General features: G+C 39.3%; 2 protein-coding genes and 1 long non-coding RNA gene across 3 annotated transcripts in view; 1 reads left to right on the forward strand and 2 right to left on the reverse strand.

The window, feature by feature from the left end:
• Positions 1-1929, reverse strand: part of LOC103506507 (PC4 and SFRS1-interacting protein-like) — a 15209-nt gene extending 13280 nt beyond the window's left edge. The window contains exon 1 of the mRNA XM_008470896.2: positions 1817-1929. Coding sequence (XP_008469118.2) covers positions 1817-1893 — 77 coding nt within the window. The 5' untranslated portion in view covers positions 1894-1929. The remainder of the gene's footprint in view (positions 1-1816) is intronic.
• Positions 1378-21760, reverse strand: part of LOC103506509 (protein SON) — a 31673-nt gene continuing 11290 nt past the window's right edge. The window contains exons 14-24 of the mRNA XM_026821550.1: positions 18928-18991; positions 18300-18306; positions 17571-17725; positions 16790-16988; positions 15230-15426; positions 14575-14688; positions 13996-14109; positions 12122-12413; positions 11676-11791; positions 2147-2281; positions 1378-1488 (exon numbers count right to left, since the gene is read on the reverse strand). Of these exons, the coding sequence (XP_026677351.1) occupies positions 2171-2281; positions 11676-11791; positions 12122-12413; positions 13996-14109; positions 14575-14688; positions 15230-15426; positions 16790-16988; positions 17571-17725; positions 18300-18306; positions 18928-18991 (1369 nt within the window). The 3' untranslated portion in view covers positions 1378-1488; positions 2147-2170. The remainder of the gene's footprint in view (positions 1489-2146; positions 2282-11675; positions 11792-12121; positions 12414-13995; positions 14110-14574; positions 14689-15229; positions 15427-16789; positions 16989-17570; positions 17726-18299; positions 18307-18927; positions 18992-21760) is intronic.
• On the forward strand, positions 19970-21007 carry LOC113466283. Its single transcript, XR_003390725.1, has 3 exons — positions 19970-20002; positions 20313-20414; positions 20980-21007. It is a non-coding gene; the product is annotated as an uncharacterized LOC113466283 (long non-coding RNA).

Consider the following 21760-nt stretch of genomic DNA (forward strand, 5'->3'; position numbering starts at 1 on the left):
TTTTTTTGTTTTTTTTTTTTTTTTTTTTTTTTTTTTTTTTTTTTTTTTTTTTTAAGAGGTTTGACAGAGGGAACTTTAACTGCTATGGTCTTATCGTCCCGAAATCGAGGAGAGAAGGAAGACAGGATAGGAGAAAGCCAGCCGTTTCCGAGAACGAACATTATCCCATCAGGATAAAATCCGCCCCGGGCGGGAATCGAACCCGCGGCCTAGCGCTTACAAGGCAGACGCACTACCAACTAAGCTAACTAGGCTGGCTGAACTTAGCTTTAGTATGGTGCATTCTCGTAATCTTAATGGTGTATAAATACAAACCCACAGTGACAGACCAACCTTGGGAATTGTTATGAAAGACTACTAACCAATTTCAAGTCAAAGTCTACTTTGTAATGATCCTTTGAAACCCCCAGTCAAAGTATGGTGCATTCTCGTAATCTTAATGGTGTATAAATACAAACCCACAGTGACGGACCAACCTTGGGAATTGTTATGAAAGACTACTAACCAATTTCAAGTCAAAGTCTACTTTGTAATGATCCTTTGAAACCCCCAGTCAAATTAAAAGCTGGGATACAAACCTACTAGTTGATTTTCAGCAAAATCTGGACCTTCGTTTTTTATTAATTTGAATGAACACACGAAAGTAGTTACTTAAACCCTAAATCCAATAGAATATTAGAAACAATGTACCTACTTGATAAAACCCAAAAGGATAGGTGGTTTTAAATAATATTTCACTGTTCAAAGTTCTGCGTTTTTACATTTTTCTTATGCTTATGCCATTGACTCACACTAGCTCCAAGTTTGACTCACATTGTTTCACAGTCACAGTGTTGTTGTATAAGTGACAGCAGATCAGTCAACATCCCCAACAGGTTCCAGGATGGCAACGAGATCAAGGAAGGTGACAGCTTGCATTGGTCTCCCAGAGGTCTATCGGGGTTAGAGTTGTGGGTTTGGCCGGACAATGGTCATTCACAGATCACGGTATATATTCGTATGTGGCGTAAGAGCTCCCAGCTCCCAATCCATTTGGAAATCAACCGACGCTTCTGAGCAATCCTAGCCAGTTTAAATTTGCCTATTCCGAGAACAGGGGATAATGTAGGCGCCCTGCATTAAAAGACTCACTTTGATTCGGTCAAAATACCGCCAACCGCAGCACCTATCTTAACCAAAAGTTTTATGTCGCATCCTTGTCACATTTGACAGCTGCATGCCAAATTTCAAGTCTCTAGCTCTTACCGTTCTCGAGATATTTTGTTTACAGACAGACAGAAGGACAGACAGACACACGGACCAATGGCTGAAACTTTGTATTTAGGCTCTAGGGACCTCAAAACGTGTTTTAGCACTAAAAACTGACCATCGAAAATTTGACCCCATTACATTACCTTCCTTCCTATAGGATAAGGAAAGTAAAAACCATCAAAAGGATTTCAGTAAAGAGCTAAAACTTCTTCGCACATCACTCTTCCATTGGGTAACTTTTAAGTAGTTCCTTCCGGTTGCTGTGTGTTGGTAACATTCGCTGTCGCATCTGATAGTAGGGGATCAAGCCGAGTGAAAATATTTGATTTCTTTGCTAGCGCTGGGGATGAGGCTGGAAGATCAACTATTTCTTTAACGACAGAAGCTTCTGTAGCACTATCCAAAGTATTCTCTTCTGCAGACTTTACTATAAGATTTTCTTCACACTCTGCACCAGTCTCTTTGTCTTTTAAGTCTTCTTTAAGCTTCGGAATGTCATGTGTTGCAGTATCGAAAAACTTTGTACTTTTCATTGTCAAGAATCTCTATGATTTTGGCTGGCCAGATGGGGTATCTTTTCATTTTAGCAAAAACTCTGTCATTTAATTGAAAGGTTTCAATGTGTTTTGTTTTGGCACTCATGGTTCAGTAGATGTAGATCCATACACAGAATCCTGAAACTGAATTGGCAAAAACAATTAGTATCTCAAGGGACTATGAGGCCCAAATTGACCCAAAAACACTCTTGGTTAACACTTGAAAAGTTCATTAATAGTAAGGTAATGTATGGTCAAATGGAACTTAGCTTTTTTTTTTTTTTAAGAGGTTTGACAGAGGGAACTTTAACTGCTATGGTCTTATCGTCCCGAAATCGAAGAGAGAAGGAAGACAGGACTTTTAAGTTCCAAGGTACGTCCTTCTAGGTGATTAATCCGTAAGTTTGGAGTGCAGCTGTGGCGGCCTCAGCTTTAGCTTGCTTCTTATTAGGACTGGACACAACAGGCTGATATTGAGTCCCACTCACAATGACCTGAAGGAAACGACACAAAGAAATTTAGTAAGTTACACATGTACTACCACACACACCACAAGAGACTAAAGGTGAAAAGGTGTGTCCAAACATAGTCGACCCCGCCGATCGACGTCAACTGAAACCGTACACTGCTTCGACAATAAAGATTCACCTCGTCAATCGACGGCATTTTTTCATTGCTACAAAATAGAGTGAGTCATTGTTTCTATCTAAAAGATGCTACTATATTCTAAAGTATTTAAGTATTCCAAGTGAGAGATACTCAGTTCTCATCAAGTTAAAAACAAGCTGGGCCCGTCCCTCCGGGAATTTTTTAGCCCGTAGTTTATTCGATCGTGGTTAAAGAATACCTACATATGTACCTACCTAATTTGTTTAATATTCAGTTTATTATTATTCTTGATTTGATTTTTTAATTTTACTTTCATGTAATGATTTAAAATCAAGACTAGAGCTCGTTCTCCCTTTATTCCCAATATAGTGTGCAAGTCACCCATCCATTTATTGGCCTTCCTCGGCGTAGCTTAACATAGGTAACGCTAAAACCGGTCTTAAATGATCGACTGAAGTGTTATCTAAAACTTTCTCGCTTAGAGAGACCGACAGACCGACCGACAGACCGACCGACAGACGACACCGAAGCGAATACAATAGTCCGTCCACTATACCTTTCATTGCTACAAAATAGAGTGAGTCATTGTTTCTATCTAAAAGATACTAAGTATTCCAAGTGAGAGATACTCAGTTCTCATCAAGTTAAAAAAAAAGTAGTATGTACAGTATGTAGTACATAGGAGCTCTAAAGGTGTGTCCACACATAGTCAACGGTCGGCTGACTATGTGTGGACACACCGTCAAATACCTATGTACAGTATGTAGTACATAGGAGCTCTAAAGGTGTGTCCACACATAGTCAACGGTCGGCTGACTATGTGTGGACACACCGTCAAAAAAGTTGAAAATATACAAACCTAAAAAATCTAAGGTCGGGTACAATAGACGATCTATGGGGTAGATGACTAGGACATCTGGTAGATAGGTAATTATGGCTCTATGTTTTTAGTAGATATTCAAGCAGATAGAATATAATGAAGAGAGTTCCTGCGAAGGAAGCTATTGTAGATGGTAGGTAGAATAGGTGACATTTTAGTTGGGCAAATTCCGTAATATTTTTTCTATTTAATTTCTTGATGTTTTCTTTAATTTCTGAATTCTGGAGAACTTATTGTCTGAATAATTGGATATTATGATAGACAGAGTTCGTCATGATTATTGGTAATGGCTTCACAACAATGTGAAATGCTGCTGTGGCCCCGTCAAGTCTTGTTATAATTTAATTTCAATTGTTTTCTGCGACAAATTTTGGGATACAGGCAGTACGCATCAGGCTGTTTGTTTGACACCGATCCAGTAGTCTCAAAGGCAGTATCGACGAATCGGACCATTTCCATTACGTGAGATGCTGAAATGTCATCTGAAATCTCGATGAGTTTGACTCAAACTAGCTCCAAGTTTGACTCACATTGTTTCACAGTCACAGTGTTGTTGTATAAGTGACAGCAGATCAGTCAACATTCCCGACAGGTTCCAGGATGGCAATGAGATCAAGGAAGGTGACAGCTTGTATTGGGTTCTCCCAGAGGTCTAACGGGGTTAGAGTTGTGGGTTTAGCCTGACAATGGTCATTCACAGATCACGGTATAAATTCGTATGTGGCGTAAGAGCTCCCAGTTCCCAATCCATTTGGAAATGAACCGACGCTTCTGAGCAATCCTAGCCAGTTTAAATTTGCCTACTCCAAGAACAGGGGACAATGTAGGCACCCTGTATTATAAGACTCACTTTGATTCGTTTCTTGCCAAGATAAGGGAGGAAACTAGGAAAGACTTAAAAAGGAATCAAGAGGCAGCATAGAAAGATGGGAAAATTGTACATTTGTTGATTGTTTATTTTTTGGGGGTAAGGACTGATGAGCTATTTTCCTTTCTGAGTATATTTCTCAGTATCTTAATTCACATAACGAGTGTAGAGGTAGTTCTAGCATTTATAACAAATAACACAAAAGAAACAAAACTTGGCTACCAAATGTTTCTGTGGTGTTTTGAATGCCGACGTACACAGTACATCTTACTGAATATTCATATGAACTAGAATTCCAAGCAATCGAACTGTCTAGGACAGTTTGATTTTAAATTCTAAAAATATGAAGGACACAGAAAACCCTTTACAGTTTTCAATCAACTACCCTGCTTTTCTCTGGAAGTACGGAATACATGGGACACCCTAGGTCTGTTCAGTTGCCCACCTCTTCTTGGCGGTGCAGAGCTACCCTTCTCTCTAGAGTTGTGAAAACTATATTGGTCAGACCGCACACCGGACGGTCCTTGGAATAGTTCAGCGGTATTGTCATCATTCCTCGCATGCATGGGGTCAAATAATTCTCGATCTTCATCGCCTCCAGATTTGTCTATTTCATGATCGGATCTATCTTGTCTATAACGATTAGACCGGCGATCAGACCCTTCGGTATGAGAACTAGAATAACCGCCTCTTCCTCTGTCCCGCGAGTGAGGATCTCTCCCGCGGGCATAGGTTTCTCTCCCCATCGGTCTATCCCGTTCGCGGTAAGGCACTTCTTGACCGTGGTAGGAAGGGGACTCCCGGTGACCGTCTGGCTCTCTTCTAGCGGGGTAACGACGCTGTCTGCCGTCAGAATGTTCCCGGTGTGTGCGATGTTCATTTGATCGATGATAGTTGTTCGAATGCTCGTCGTGTCGATGATCCACATGATGTTCTGGCGATCTATATTCATTTCGATATTCTGAATGTCTATACTCTCTCTCATCCATCCTATAGTGTCTCGGTGAACGTCTGTCATCCCTCCCTTCATACATATCTTCTGGTTCGAAACTGACCGACACCTTCAAGGTAGACACCGGGGCAAAGTGCTGCGCTTGCTTCAACGCCGCAACATATTCCTCATCCGGGTCCTCACGAGGGGGAGGTTCATTGTACACTTCACACAGAATGGGTTCCAGTTCGTCCTGCGCCGGAACCTGAGGTGCTTGTAAGGATTGCAGATAGGTTCTCAGGTCGACTTCCTCAGGCGTTGGGGAGCGGCGTACGATACGCTCTGGTAGTGATGGAGAATGAGGTCTTGTGTCTAGGAAGCTCCTGTCGGGAGATAGGGACAGGCGGTCATCCATGAAGTGTTCCGGGGAGGGTGTACGTCTGTATTGAATTCTAGAGTTTGGGGAACGCGAGTAGCTTCTGGCCAGAGGTTCGGGGGAACGAGAGTATCTTCTGGCGAGAGGTTCAGGGGACCGGGAGTAGCTCCTCATATGCCTGACTGGGGAGTTACGATGACGAAGTTCTTCATATCTATCGGGAGAATGGCGTAGTGCTTCATATCTGGTAGGTGAGTGACTGTGACGTAAGACTTCATGTCTGCCCGGTGAGTGACTGTGACGTAATGCTTCACATCTGTCAGAAGAGCGACGCAGTGCTTCATGTCTATCAGGGGAATACCTTAATACTTCATGTCTGTTAGGCGAATGACTATGACGTAACACTTCATGTCTCGCTGGTGAACGACTGTGACGTAATACTTCATGTCTGCCAGGTGAATGACTGTGACGTAATGCTTCATATCTGTCAGAAGAGCGACGCAGTGCTTCATGTCTATCAGGGGAATACCTTAATACTTCATGTCTGTTAGGCGAATGACTATGACGTAACACTTCATGTCTCGCTGGTGAACGACTGTGACGTAATACTTCATGTCTGCCAGGTGAATGACTGTGACGTAACATTTCATGTCTAATGGGCGAACGACTATGACGTAATACTTCATGTCTGGTAGGTGAACGACTATGACGTACTACTTCATGTCTGCCAGGGGAACGACTGTGACGTAAGACTTCATGTCTATTGGGGGAACGACGTAGATCATGTCTAGGAGGAGATAGAGAGTACTGCCTCATATCTCCATTTGGTGATCGGGAGTAAGATCTGGGAGGTCGCACACTCCGTTGTTCATGGTAAGATTCGTTATATGGATACCTCGCCGCATGATGGATAGGGTACATCTCATTTACAGACGAGTAAGGGATGTGGAAATTCTCCCCGCTAAGGTCTACGAGGGGTGGCATTTCCTCCAACTCAGCGCTGTCCCCGATCAAATGCGATGTTGAATAGATAGAGTCTTCATCGGAGAGACTGATTTCTCCTTCGGAGTGATAGTTCAAATCAGTCGGACTGGATGCTTTCTCAGCAACCTTGTCCACTGGATTCGATACATCGATGGAGTTTGAACTGGTTCCTTCCGGTTGCTCTGTGTTGGTAACATTCGCTGTCGCATCTGATATTAGGGGATCAAGCCGAGTGAAAATATTTGATTTCTTTGCTAGCGCTGGGGATGAGGCTGGAAGATCTACTATTTCTTTAACGACAGATGCTTCTGTAGCACTATCCAAAGTATTCTCTTCTGCAGACTGTACTATAAGATTTTCTTCACACTCTGCACCAGTCTCTTTGTCTTTTAAGTCTTCTTTAAGCTTCGGAATGTCATGTGTTGCAGTATCGATGACTAACTCTTCGTTTCGTTTCTCACACTGTTCTGAATTTACGGTAGGCGTATTAGCAAGTTGGTTGAGAGGCTCTGCAACATCATTCGCGAGTTGGTTCACAGCCTCTCCGCTATGATTAGTGAGTTGGTTTACAGCAGGATCATCTTCAGACTTGGTTGAAAGTTTGTTATCAGATGCATCATCCACTTCCATGACAGATTCAGTAGCAGACGCACTATCCATATCATCGTCATATTCAACTAAAGGTGCTGGGATGTACCCATCACATGTATCATCATATGTTGATTCTAATTTTGTATCCAAATCTTTTGCTTCAAAATTAGATCCATGTTCTTTGTCAGCTGAGTTGTCAGATGTTGGTGCTTGTCTTTCTTTAGATGTATCTTCAGTTTTTAATATAACACTTTCATTAGATTTTAGAATTAACTCTTGTGAGTTGGATTCATTGTTTTTGTTAGGAAAGGAAGATTTAGATTTTGAATTTGTTTCTTGTGAGCTAGGCTCATTGTTTTTGTTAGGAAAGGAAGAATTTTCGTCATGAGAGGAAGATTTAGATGTTAAATTTGGTTCTTGTGAGTTGGGCTCACTCTTTTTGTTAGGAAAGGAACAATTAGATTTTGAATTTGTTTCTTGTGATTTGGGATCATTGTTTTTGCTAGGAGAGGAGAAGGTAGATTTAGGTTTTAAATGGGACTCTTCGTCAGGTTCTGAATTGATTGGTAGTTTCTGACCGTGAGTAAGTTTGTTTTTATTTTCAATAGGAGAAGTTGCTTTTAGATTGGAACCTTTGTTAGTCTGTGAACTAGATGCAGTTGAATTACTGGTAGTAGAATTCTCTTTCGTTTTGACATTTGAATCCTTTTTAGATTGTGTATTAGGAAGATCATGTTTATTAGAAGGCACCGAATCATTCCTGTCTAATTCAGATGAATATTCTGAGAGAACCATAGGGTAATTCTTTTGGATCCAGAGATCTACAGATGAATTTTCTTTCCCTTTTAAATTTGAATCTTTTTTAGATCGCACATTAGGCGGATCATGTTTATTAGAAGTCACCGAATCATTCCTGTCTGATTCTGATGAATATTCTGAAAGTACCGTGGGGTACTTCTTTTGGATCCAACGTTCTATAGATGAAGTGTCCTCAGGTTTTAAATTTAGATCCTTTTTAGATTGTGATTTAGATCCTGTTGAATTACCTTTAGAATTTTCTTTCGGTTTTAAATTTGAATCTTTTTTAGAATGTACATTAGGCAGTTTATGTTTATTAGAAGATAACATGGGGAAATTCTTTTGAATCCAAACCTCTACATCGGGAGGTTTATACTCATTTTGAGCAGCATTACTATTACTGGGATTTCCATCATAAGCTTTACGGTCTCTGGACTTTGAATTTTGCTGCTCATTTTTAAAGTTAGTTTTTCTGGAATTCGATGGTATATTTTTTCTCGATTCATGATCTGTAGTTTTTCTGAAATTTGTATGGCCTCCATGTTTGCCCCTTGATCTAGGCAAGTCTACTACTTTATTTATGGATGAACGGCCTATTGGTCCATTATTTTGAGAGTTAGGTAGTTTTGATGGGTCATTCTTGTGAGACGAGGCAGGATCAAATGAAGGAGGCTGGTCATCGTGGTCCATTATTTTGAGAGTTAGGTAGTTTTGATGGGTCTTTCTTGTGAGACGAGGCAGGATCAAATGAAGGAGGCTGGTCATCGTCATCAGTAAGTTCTCCCGATTCTATTTCCCCAGATTCTATGGAACTCGGACTAAAGACTTCCGTATTATGGTACGAAGTGCTTGGATTTTCATTTAAGGACAAAGGAATCTCAGTATCACTGTTTTTGTCAAATCGTATCGGAACTCTCTTTTGTACTTGTGGCTTCTTATTCAACTCCACACTTCTTATTTTCATTTCTCCTGACTTGGTTTTTTTAGGTTGAATTTTCCGTGGACGAAATGGTTCAGTTGGTCTAAATGATGAGCACACTCTAGGATCTCTTGATTGTCGAGGAGGGTTACGTCGTAATCCATGCAAGGACAAAGGAACCTCTGTATCACTGTTTTTGTCAAAGCGTATCGGAACTCTCTTTTGTACTTGTGGCTTCTTATTCAACTCCACACTCCTTATTTTCATTTCTCCTGACTTGGTTTTTTTAGGTTGAATTATCCGTGGACGAAATGGTTCAGTTGGTCTAAATGATGAGCACACTCTAGGATCTCTTGATTGTCGAGGAGGGTTACGTCGTAATCCATGAGCTAAGTCTCGTGTATGAGCGGGATCAGTATACTCCATATCTTGAGAATTATTATCACTGTTGTTTGATTGTTCATCAGGACACTTTGGTTCTTTATTTGTCTCTTTTTGTGCACTAGGTTTCACATTAGTTGGTTTGTTGGTCGTGGCTCCATATCTTGAGAATTATTATCACAGTTGTTTGATTGTTCATCAGGACACTTTGGTTCTTTATTTGTCTCTTTTTGTGCACTAGGTTTCACATTAGTCGGTTTGTTGGTCGTGTTGGATGCTTTATTTCCTATGTTTGCCTTTTGCCCAAGGTCATTCGCCTTGTCACATTTTGCTGACACGTTTTGACTATTACTTTCATTTAAACCTAATGGGACACTTATGACATCGGGACGTCCACCTGGATTTCTTTGTACATATTCGTATTGTTTAGCTGGGTTGTTTACATCGTTTGACGGGTGTAGAAAATTTGCTGCTGATTTAGCCAAAGCATTGCGAGTTTCACAGATCACATTGATAGCATTCATCTCATCAACACTAAGGCGAGTATTGGACAACATTAGAGATCGAAGTAGTGTCGTCATAGCTGGAGAATTAACACTTTCAAATATTGTTTGAACTGAAGCGTTTATTAAACTTTGTTTAATAGTCGCAGCTAGATCAGTCGGGAAATTAAATGTACCTGAGATTATGTTATTGGCGTTATTTATAATATTATTTGGTAATATTCTGGTATTAGATAAAACATGTCCGTGTTTTTTAGGTACACTAGTTACTGTATTTTCATTAGATACCACTTTCCTTTCACCTGAGTAGCTAGGCGATGTGTTATCTTTGGAATGATTGGTTGGTAAGTCTTTATTATTTTCACTAGCCAATTCTAATGGAGGATGTGTATTATTAGGTAACAAATGGTCTTTATATGATAATGGTTTGCTACATGAAGATAAATTTGTTAGACTTCTAGATTCATTTGGTTGTAAGGATGTGTTGGAGATATTTGAAGATTCAGTAGGCTCCATGTTTCTATTGTAATTTTCTTCATTTGAAGATTCAATTTGCTCCTTATTTTTATTATAATTGTTAGGATTGTAAAAATGATACGTATCATTTTCTCGAGGTTCGCGACTGAAACGTTTAAATATATCATCAGAATTGTCATGAGAGGGTAAATAATTTTCAGTGCTATTATTAGGATCATCTCTATCATTATAATCTTGAGTCTCCTCATCATGACAATCGCCATCATGTTCCGATGCCGCCATTTTATTTTCCTCTCGCTCGAGTTCAATTTGTCGTGATGCTATTAGAGCGGCTTTTGCAGGTTGACGTGTTGCAAGAATGAGGGGCAAGATTTCCTGGAAAAAAACAAAGCAAAGACATTGTCTCATGTACATTGTTCCGATGCCACCATTTTATTTTCCTCTCGCTCGAGTTCAATTTGTCGTGATGCTATGAGAGCGGCTTTTGCAGGTTGACGTGTTGCAAGAATGAGGGGCAAGATTTCCTGGAAAAAAACAAAGCAAAAACATTGTCTCATGTACAAAACCGGCTAAATAACCAAATGTATAATTTCCGTCACTTTCGTTGATGACTTTTTTGTTTGAAATTTAGATTTTCTTTCCATCATAGTTTCAAACAAAAAATTCAATTTTGGTGGGAAAAAATTATACATCTAGTTTTTCAGGTTCAGGCAAATCAAATGACAGCAAGCAAACTTGATTGTTTAAACATTGTTATTTGAAACAAAAATGTTTAAAGAACCAAAATGATTTGTTTAAGATGTACATGTTACAATGTCTTCAACTGACCTAGCCAATGCAGATAATATCCCAAAGAACAAATGGGATAGAGTCCAGCTATCAAATTTTCTGGGACTAGAGGTGGGGCGAAGAGCACTGAAAATTATTTACCCAAGCTTACCTTCAAGAGCTTTAAAAAATATGTATCTAATTGTTTAGTGATTACACTTTACCCTAGTGTTGTGCTACACAGCTAAATAATTATTGTAGCACAACACTAGCATAGTATATCCTAACATCTACCCTAGTGTTGTGCTACACAGCTAAATAATTATTGTAGCACAACACTAGCATAGTATATCCTAACATCTACCCTAGTGTTGTGCTACACGGCTAAATAATTATTGTAGCACAACACTAGCATAGTATATCCTAACATCTACCCTAGTGTTGTGCTACACGGCTAAATAATTATTGTAGCACAACACTAGCATAGTTAGTATCTTTTCATATATTTACTGCTGAACATGCTGTAAAAAATGTCGAAAATAGAGACATTTGTACTAAGGGGGAGGGAATATATTTACCAATACACAAAAGGCTTTGACACTGATCTTCTCACTCCTCGGGCAGCAAAAACTGTGAAAATGAACGTTTTTTCTGCGCGAAGAGTAAGTTTAGAAATTGATCAACAGAAGAAGGTGATTTTAGGATGTAGTAATACGCTTATATGATCAAGTATGATCCTCAATCATATCACATATCAATATTATGATTCAGAAGAGAGGAAAACAAAGGCAGCAACTTCTTACCTTGAAAACAAAGTTTTTCCTGTGAGGAGGGCCACTTTCTGAGACCTGTTCATAACGCGGAACACCTAGTTTCCTCCGCATGCAATACTCGTGTAGTAGTGACACAGGATGTTTACCTGGGAACCAAAAAACAAGCACATAACATAGAAGTGATGAAGAAGGCAGGGTTTAAGAAATTCTAATGATTTTTTTTTTCCAAGAGGTTCAATAGAAGGAATTGTAACTGCTAAGGTCTTATCGTCCCGAAATCGAAGAGAAAAGGAAGACAGGATAGGATAAAGCCAGCCATTCCGAGAACGAACATTTTCCCTTCAGAATAAAATCCGCCCCGGGCGGGAATTAAACCCGCGGCCTAGCGCTTAGAAGGCAAACGTGCTACCAACCAAGCAAACTAAGCTGGCTTTCCACGTATTTACTCATCTTCTATACGAATATTGAGTACTCACCCTCTAGAGACATCTGAGGCGCTTTTCTCGGGGGCGGTGGCGCTCCCCCACTTTGAGGTGGTGGTTGTGGTGGTGCGTTGGGATTCCTCCGGTACACATATGGGTTCTTGCGCTGAGGCGGTAGTTCCTCTTTGGACACCAAGCCCCTGCGGTCAAACTTAATGTCAAGGGAGAGGGGCTGAACGGTCCCCTCCTTGTTTTTGCCCAGTCCTTCCCCTGGCTGCCAACCCATCTTTTGCAGGAGATGCATGCCCATACCACCGCTCACCGGGGCTGCCTCCACAAATTGTTCCTGAGGGAAAAAGAAAAACGAATGTTTGAGTTTTGGAGATAGGAAGACGGGAAACTGGAGTCGGTTTAGGAAAATCCCCCAAGAACCATAGTCATATAAAATAAGGTACTACCAGGTGCAGAAGATGTGGAGAGGAGGAAGAATCAGCCTTACTTATCATCTTTGACTGCTCTGCGAGAAAAACGAATGTTCGAGTTTTGGAGATAGGAAGACGGGAAACTCGAGTCGGTTTAGGAAAATCCCCAAAGAACAATAGTCATATAAAATAAGGTACTACCAGGTGCAGAAGATGTGGAGAGGAGGAAGAATCAGCCTTACTTATCATCTTTGACTGCTCTGCGCTTTCATTACTAAGACTCAGTACCCTGGGACACCCAGGAGAAGAGATAGTAACCATACACTCGAATATTTCCTTTGTAATCTTTGTAATATATTGCAAATAAAACATTTACATTTACATTTACATTTACCCAATCAAACCACTCCTGAGCTTCGCAAGAGGATCAGGAGTGTTTGAAATGGGAGAGAGCCATTAACCATGTGTAAACTGTAAAGGTAGTGCAATAGTCCTAAACTAAAATGGACGCGGCACATAAGGGATCAGGAAGGGACCGCCTTAACATAATGATAATAATAAAATAAGGTAGAAATAGACCAAGACTGCGCCACTTGTACCACTGAACATATTTGTGATCGTTTAATCACACTTGATATAATGTTTCCAAGGAACATTGAAGTTAAGCAACGAAAATAAAGACAGAAATATTAAGAAATAGGTTACGTAGGTATATTTATACTTTCTTAGCATTGAGGAAATTTTTGACATTGCCTTTGCTTAAAGAAATTTATTATGCACTAATTCAATCGGCCATAGAATACGGCATATGTGGGTACGGTCGAGCGGATCCTTCTTTACAAAAAAAAACTGAAAACAACACAAAATTTACTGTTGAAAATAATTTATAAAAAAGAAAGAACCTTCTCGACTGTCACCCTATATCAGGAATTAGAAGTCCTTAATATAGAAAAACTATTCCAAAAAAATCTTTGTTCTCATATACACAAGAAAAGGAATACTCTTCTAAAATTTAAACATAATTATACCCTCCGAAGAAAAAACCTTGACCGGCCAAAGTGCAAAACAAAGAAGGGACAGAAAGCATTGGAATTCTTAGGAATTAAACTATATGAAAAAGTTCCCAATGAATACAAAGAAATCAATGAATTAAAGACTTTTAAAAATAAACTAAAACTATGGTTAAAAAAGAATGATATAGCTCCGTAAGAAAGAAAGAAGAAGAAAAAGAATTAACCATGTGTAAACTGTAAAGGTAGTGCAATAGTCCTAAACTAAAATGGACGCGGCACATAAGGGATCAGGAAGGGACCGCCTTAACATAATGATAATAATAAAATAAGGTAGAAATAGACCAAGACTGCGCCACTTGTACCACTGAACATATTTGTGATCGTTTAATCACACTTGATATAATGTTTCCAAGGAACATTGAAGTTAAGCAACGAAAATAAAGAAAAAGAGAGCCCATATTAGACAGGGGATGAATCGGGGGGAAATTCTTACTTTTCTGGCCCAAGCTTGAGATCCTGCTGCCAACTCCTGAGGTGTCAGGATACGAACTTCTGTGGATCCTGTGAACTGGCCAGGCATTTGTTTGGATTCTGCCCATGCTTTCATCTGGGGGAGAGGAAAATGAAAGAGGATTGAGTCTGGAGTTATTGATCGACGCTACGGCCGGTCGGACTATGTGTGGACACACCTTAAGGGGGGATCAACAAGTTTTCACCATGCTTCTTATTCCGTTTTAAATTTACCTTCATGGTACTTACACCTATTCCAAGAAAGACTTCTCACTACACACACTGAAAAAACGTCGTACCAATTAAAGCCAGTTTTCGGGCTTAATAGGTAATTATGAATTTATTTTATCTGAGTTAGAGGTACGAGAATCGTTTCATGGATTACTTCCCTAAAAGCAGTGGATATTAAATGTGTATATCAACTATATCACCTTCGATCCATCTGGTCATATCACTCACCTTCTTCTGGGCATGGTACATTTGTATTTGAGCCTCGGAGTCATGGATATTGAATGTGCATATCAACTATATCACCTTCGATCCATCTGGTCATATCACTCACCTTCTTCTGGGCATGGTACATTTGTATTTGAGCCTCGGAGTCATGAGGGTTTTCCGCTAGCCGTCTCATCGCTTTCAATCTTTGAGATACGACTGCGCCTATATCCATGTTCATCTGGAAATCAAATTCCATACGACAAATAGGTACAATGAAGAAGAGGAGCAAGCGATAGAAAGTTACTTGAAATTAATAGAGCGAACTATAACAAATGCATGTGGACGTAACGTCCTGAAATCGAAGGGAGATCTTATCTGTTCAAGATAAAGATCGCTCCAGCGTGAGAATGGAACCCGCGACTACAAGGCGGGTGGGCTACCTTCCAAATGGTTCATTATAATACACCAATACTTTGACTTTGCACTTGAAAATCTGTATGTAGAGCACGACGATTTTCCGATCAAATACAAAAATAAATATTACTGATTGTTTTGCCAATTTTGAGCAGTGTACTACTTATTGTTTCATTACACATTTACATCAGTAACTGGTTTCTTCAAATTAAACTGATCCCAAGGACAAGGTAAACCTATATACCCTTGACAAATGGAGTGTGTCTGAAGGCATGTCATGTGTTCCAATCCACTCGACCCCAACTGTAGGTAAGTATGTACTTTCGCCAACTATAGGCGGGGATGGCTCAACCCGTTACACTCACCACATCAGGGTCAGGTTCAGTAAACACGGCCGGCTGAGGGCCAGCAGGGGCTGGTTCTATCGCCAGGGGTGCTTGTACAGGGGCCGCCGCTGGGGCAGGGGCCAGGGGCAGCTGGGTGCTCAGAGGGGGCGCTCCCGGTAACGCCACGGCACTGAAGTTAAGCTCCATTGGTGCTGGTGGGGCTCTAATATTTGAACCTAGAAATAGAATAGAATAACTTGGTTATCCTGCCCGACTAGGACTGAAAAGATCCTTTACCCCCGCAGTCTAACCAGGGTCTGATGTATTTTAACTTTTTTTTTTAACATTTCATGGAATAAGTACGTATTTTCAAAACCAACCTCATGCAGCCAAAACCAACTTGATGCAGTTCTTAGCACAGTGGACTTTGAATCTGAAGGTTGGTGGTTCGATTCCTTTACCCCCCGCAGTCTAACCAGGGTCTGATGTATTTTAAATTTTTAAAACATTTCATGGAATAAGTACTTATTTTCAAAACCAACCTCATGCAGCCAAAACCAACTTGATGCAGTTCTTAGCACAGTGGACTTTGAATCTGAAGGTTGGTGATTCGAGTCCAAGTCAAGTCACAAAATTTAGCGTAGTATATTAAGCGGGGAACGACATTTGTGACAAGCATTTATGCTTAACACAATTAAAATTCCTTTTTTTTCTTTTTACATATTTTAAAATGGAGTAGAGGAGACAGTTACCTGGAGTAGAAGGTTGGGCAGTAGTAGTGGTTGGAGTGGGGGCAGGCATGATGCTGGGCACACTCGTGGTCACGGGTACCCATTTTTTCTTTTTTAATATTGATTGCTTTAGTGAAGTCATCTTCCTTTTCTTTCTTAATTTTTACATTTAATAGGGAATCTTCTAGAAGTTTCTTCTCATTGATTCTACTCTTGTCACTTCCTAGCAAGTCATCTAAAATTTCACTGATTGTTTGTGATGCATTTTCAGACATCTCTTTCTCAATGGCACCAAGTATAGCTTCATTGACACCCAAGTCAAAGGTATTTTTGTTTTTCTCACTAGATTTATCAAGCTTGGCTTTCTTATTTGCTACTCCAGTGTCATCAATACTTGATTTTCGTTTATTTGTGAAAATGTCATCCAAGCTAGACATTTTATCATTTAATTTTAGTTTTTTGTGTAAGGCTTCTTTATCATCTTTGTCCTTGTGTTTGTCTTTACTGTGTTTTTTCTTTTTCTTCTTTGATTTCTTAACCTTTTCATCTCCACTATCACTACTTGAATCAGATGAATGTTTTCTTTTCTTCTTTTTAGATGAAGTCTTTTTCTTCTTTTTCTTTTTGGACTTCTTTGATTTCTTACTAGATTTACTTTTAGATTTTTCATCACTACTACTGGACAAAGATAAAGATATGGAAGAGTCATCATCACTATCCGATGAGTCCACATCAGTTGAGTTCGAGTCCAAGTCAAGTCACGAAATTTAGCGTAGTATATTAAGCGGGGAACGACATTTGTGACAAGCATTTATCCTTTTTTTTTTTCTTTTTACATATTTTAAAATGGAGTAGAGGAGACGGTTACCTGGAGTAGAAGGTTGGGCAGTAGTAGTGGTTGGAGTGGGGGCAGGCATGATGCTGGGCACACTCGTGGTCACGGGTACCCATTCGGATTCCGTTCTCCTATGTTGAGTACCGCTGGACACTGGGAATTGTAGACTCAGCGTTTTTGACTGCTCTGTGGTTTTCTCTTGGAACGTGCGCGTTTTAAGAGCCATCGCGTTCTGAAACACAAACGAGATGTTATTGAAAGTTTTTTTCATGTTTGAAACTATGTATAACAACGGAGGTCTTATCGTCCCGAAATCGAAGAGAGAAGAAAGACAGGATAGGAGAAAGCCAGCCGTTCCGAGAACGAACCCTATCTGTTTAGGATAAAAGTCGCCCCCGCCTACCTTCCAAATTACTAGGCTGGCAAAGAAGAATAACATGACAAGCAGTTAAAACAAGGTATCTACGTGGTAAAAATCCTTTTACAGCTGCTCCGTAAATAATCAAGGCTATTGTTAGGGCTTGCAGTTATTTATTGTGATGATGCCTACCTAAATATAATCAACCAGTACAATATTTTGAGAGCATAATAGGTATCTGATACATGAGGTGCATCGAACATTTGAACATAACTAACAATGGACACCTAAACTGTTAGCATAATGATACACCTTGTTCTAAGCTGACAGTCTAAAATTCCAAGTAAAGCACTACTTAGAATACATAGATCCTTTGTTGCGGCTTTATGTCCCTCCTAGGGATTCAAGGATATAAGAGAGAGTTATAATATGATGTGTAGGTACATTGGTACATACCTTAATATTCATTACAATATGGTCGGGTCTTTGCTTAATCTCGAAGGGATGATGAAACACAGGCTCTCCCTCACTGGCATGACTAGATTCCGAATCCGAACTCTTCTCCTCTGCTGATTCTTCACCCTCCTGCTTGGCCAATAACTTGCAGAAATCTGAAACACAATAGGATAAGGGTATGTTAATGATAACAGTTTAAAAATAATATGTATGTATGTTGCAAATGTCGGGATCTTTGACCATTAGGCCATTTTTCCATATAACATGGGCTAAAAATAATATAACATGGGCTAAAAATAAAGGCTCTTAAATAAATAAAACATTTTACTGGCCATTTACATTAGTTTGTAGGAAAATGCACCTTTGGTCACATAAATATCTTGTGTAAAGTTGATTAAATAGCCAGCCTAGTTAGCTTAGTTGGTAGTGCGTCTGCCTTGTAAGTGCTAGGCTGCGGGTTCGATTCCCACCCGGGGTGGATTTTATCCTGATGGGATAATGTTCATTCTTGGAACAGCTGGCTTTCTCCTATCCTGTCTTCCTTCTCTCTTCGATTTTGGGACGATAAGAACTTAGCTGTTACAGTTCCCTCTGTCAAACCTCTTGAAAAAAGTTGATTAATGTATTTTTATTATTTTTTTCCAGCAGTTATGATGACAGTGAGGCCAGCAGTAGTAGTAGCTCAAGATTGGACTTTGGATAGATTTGACAAAGACATCAAGATTTTACAATAAATCTGAAGTGGAAGAAAATGACATTGCGTACATTAAAATTCAATGTGAAGGACACAAAGAAGCACCAAATGAAAAACAGACTAGGCTCAAGATTGGACTTTGGATAGATTTGACAAAGACATCAAGATTTTACGATAAATCTGAAGTGGAAGAAAATGACATTGCGTACATTAAAATTCAATGTGAAGGACACAAAGAAGCACCAAATGAAAAACAGACTAGAGTTTTTATCAATCTTTGTAGCAAATTCATTTCCAAATCTCCCCTTGAAAAAATTGGTAAGTTAAAGACTTGATTTTATTTAGAATTTATTAGAAAATGTATTACTTCCATAAATGGGGGAGAAAAGAGAAAGTAGTAAGTAGGTACCTATTTAAGTTTTTTGTATTGACTGTAGGGCTTGAACTTTTTAGGTATGGAGCCCAAGTTCTAAAACCTGAACACTAATTTGCTTACTTAGTCTGAATTCAATTTTAGTGTCTTACATGGGCAGCCCTTTTCTGCATTAAGTAAGCACTTATTGCATACCTTTGAGATAAATTAATTAATTTTTTTCTCTTGTTCTTACAGGGGTTCATTGCACTCATGGATTCAACAGAACTGGATTCCTGTTAATCTCTTACCTTGTAGAAGAAATGAACTTTGATGTGAGTGCTGCTATCTTTGCATTTTCCATGGCTCGACCACCTGGAATTTACAAACAAGACTACTTGAATGAACTATTCAGGCGATATGATGATGTGCCTTGTAACTTACCAGCACCTCCGTTACCTGATTGGTGCAATGAAGATGATCTACCTGAAACTTCAAACAGGTAAACAACCTAATAATCTATACCTGGAAATCATAACTCCTAACAGTTAAAATTTACCTAATAGCATTGTATTGTGAACAAAATAATAAAAATAAAGGTTTATTATAAATTGAAATTGAACAGGTCAAATTCAACCTAAAGCTGTGGTTATGTTGGGTAAGAGTACAAGTCAGAGGAAGGCCATTTGTAAGATTAGTTTGTAGGAAAATGCACCTTGTGTAAAGTTGATTAAATAGCCAGCCTAGTTAGCTTAGTTGGTAGTGCGTCTGCCTTGTAAGTGCTAGGCTGTGGGTTCGATTCCCGCCCAGGGTGGATTTTATCCTGATGGGATAATGTTCATTCTTGGAACAGCTGGCTTTCTCCTATCCTGTCTTCCTTCTCTCTTCGATTTCGGGATGATAAGAACTTAGCTGTTACAGTTCCCGTTGTCAAACCTCTTGAAAAAAGTTGATTAATGTATTTTTATTATTTTTTTCCAGCAGTTATGATGACAGTGAGGCCAGCAGTAGTAGTAAATCCCACCATAGTAATAACAGTAGTCATAGTAATAGTCGGAATAGGAACAACAAAAGTAGAATAGCCAAGAATCCCACATTTATGCCTGGTGTATCCGGAGTCAAAGCATTGTATGATGAGGACAAAATTGTGCAACTGCAGAACGAGATCAAAGACCTTTGTAATTATGAAAGGTGAGACATCATTGTATGTAAGAGAAATATTTGTAGATCAACTTTGTTTGTCCAAAGAGTTTAGAATAAGTAAGATCAATAGGTAAATAGGTATATACTATATAATTTAAGTAGATGACAAAAAAAAAAAAAAAAAAAAAAAGGGGGGGGGGGGAAATTCCAGAACGAGATCAAAGACCTTTGTAATTATGAAAGGTGAGACATCATTGTACCTATGTAAGAGAAATATTTGTAGATCAACTTTGTTTGTCCAAAAAGTTTAGAATAAGTAAGATCAATTGGTAGATACTTTAAGTAGATGACAAAAAAAAGAGGGGGAAAGAGGAAATTCTCACCCCCACATGGATTGCCTGTAAAATATGTATCATTTCTTCTATTGTAAAGAAAGCTTGAAACAACTAGTTAGAAATAAGTGATATCTGTGCCAACTGGAATTCAGATCTACAGGGTTACCAGTGGATTAGATATAAAGTTTTTTTTTATATTCTTTCTTTTTCTTCTTTAGGGTTGGATTCCCTGGCTCTCAGCCAGTCTCAATGGATAGGAACAATATTGGCTATCTCGCTGAGAAGAAGTACATGGTCTCATGGAAAGCTGATGGAACAAGGTAATAATTTTATTATTAATCAATAGTGCTTGTATTGACTGAATAAATGCTGTCAATATTTAAATTTATAACTTTCGCTGGTAATCTGGAGGGCAGGCGTGGCGTGGGTTCAGTCCCCACCAAGGCATAGTATTTTATCCTCTACATTGTCTGAGACTGACCGCGGTTACAATAATAGTAGTAGCTTTACTATTCGGGTAAAGGAACTCTTTAGGGGTAAGTAGAGTGGTTTATAACACATTACATGCCTTTAGGCACACTCCATTTGTCAAGGGTCTCGGTTTACCTTGTCCTTGGGATCAATTTCATTTGAAGGAACGATTCGAACGGTATAAAAGAGCACTATTATTTCCCACAGGTATATGATGTACATTAAGAACTGGTAATCAGGAGGTCGTGGTGTGGGTTCAATCCCCACCAGGGCATAGTATTTTATCCCCTACAACTCTACATTGTCTGAGACTTTGACCACATCCACAATAATAGTACCTACTAGCTTGAAGAAACAATTCGAACGGTATAAAATGTAAAGAACGGTATAAATAAGCACTATCATTTCCCACAGGTATATGATGTACATCAAGAACGCGGACGAGATCTATTTCACGGACCGAGGGCTGAGAAGAAGTACATGGTCTCATGGAAAGCTGATGGAACAAGGTAATAATTTTATTATTAATCAATAGTGTTTGTATTGACTGAATAAATGCTGTCAATGTTTAAATTTATAACTTTCGCTGGTAATCTGGAGGGCAGGCGTGGCGTGGGTTCAGTCCCCACCAAGGCATAGCATTTTATCCCCTACAACTCTACATTGTCTGAGACTTTGACCACATCCACAATAATAGTACCTACTAGTTTGAAGAAACAATTCGAACGGTATAAAATATAAAGAACGGTATAAATAAGCACTATCATTTCCCACAGGTATATGATGTACATCAAGAACGCGGACGAGATCTATTTCACGGACCGAGACTTCAGCATGTACAAGATCTCAGGACTCACGTTTCCCCATCGCAAAGATCCAAACAAGCGGCTAACCAACACCCTGCTCGATGGAGAAATGGTGATCGATAGGGTACAGGGTCAGAATATACCGCGCTATCTAGTGTACGATATTATCCGCTTCGACAACAACGATGTGACAAGGCAGAAGTTTACCACTAGGATACAAATTATCAAGGTGAGCAATGAGCTGATGAGAATCTATGCCGATTTTACCAAAGGACCCTAGCAAAAAAAAAAAAAAATATATAAAAGGAATAGAGCCAAAAAAGCCAAAACCAAAGAACCCAAACTATATCTAGGTAGGCACTCCCTTACTGATATTATTGTATTTATAT

This window comes from Diaphorina citri, unplaced genomic scaffold (genome assembly GCF_000475195.1).
Source record: "Diaphorina citri unplaced genomic scaffold, Diaci psyllid genome assembly version 1.1 scaffold240, whole genome shotgun sequence".
NCBI lineage: Eukaryota > Metazoa > Arthropoda > Insecta > Hemiptera > Psyllidae > Diaphorina > Diaphorina citri.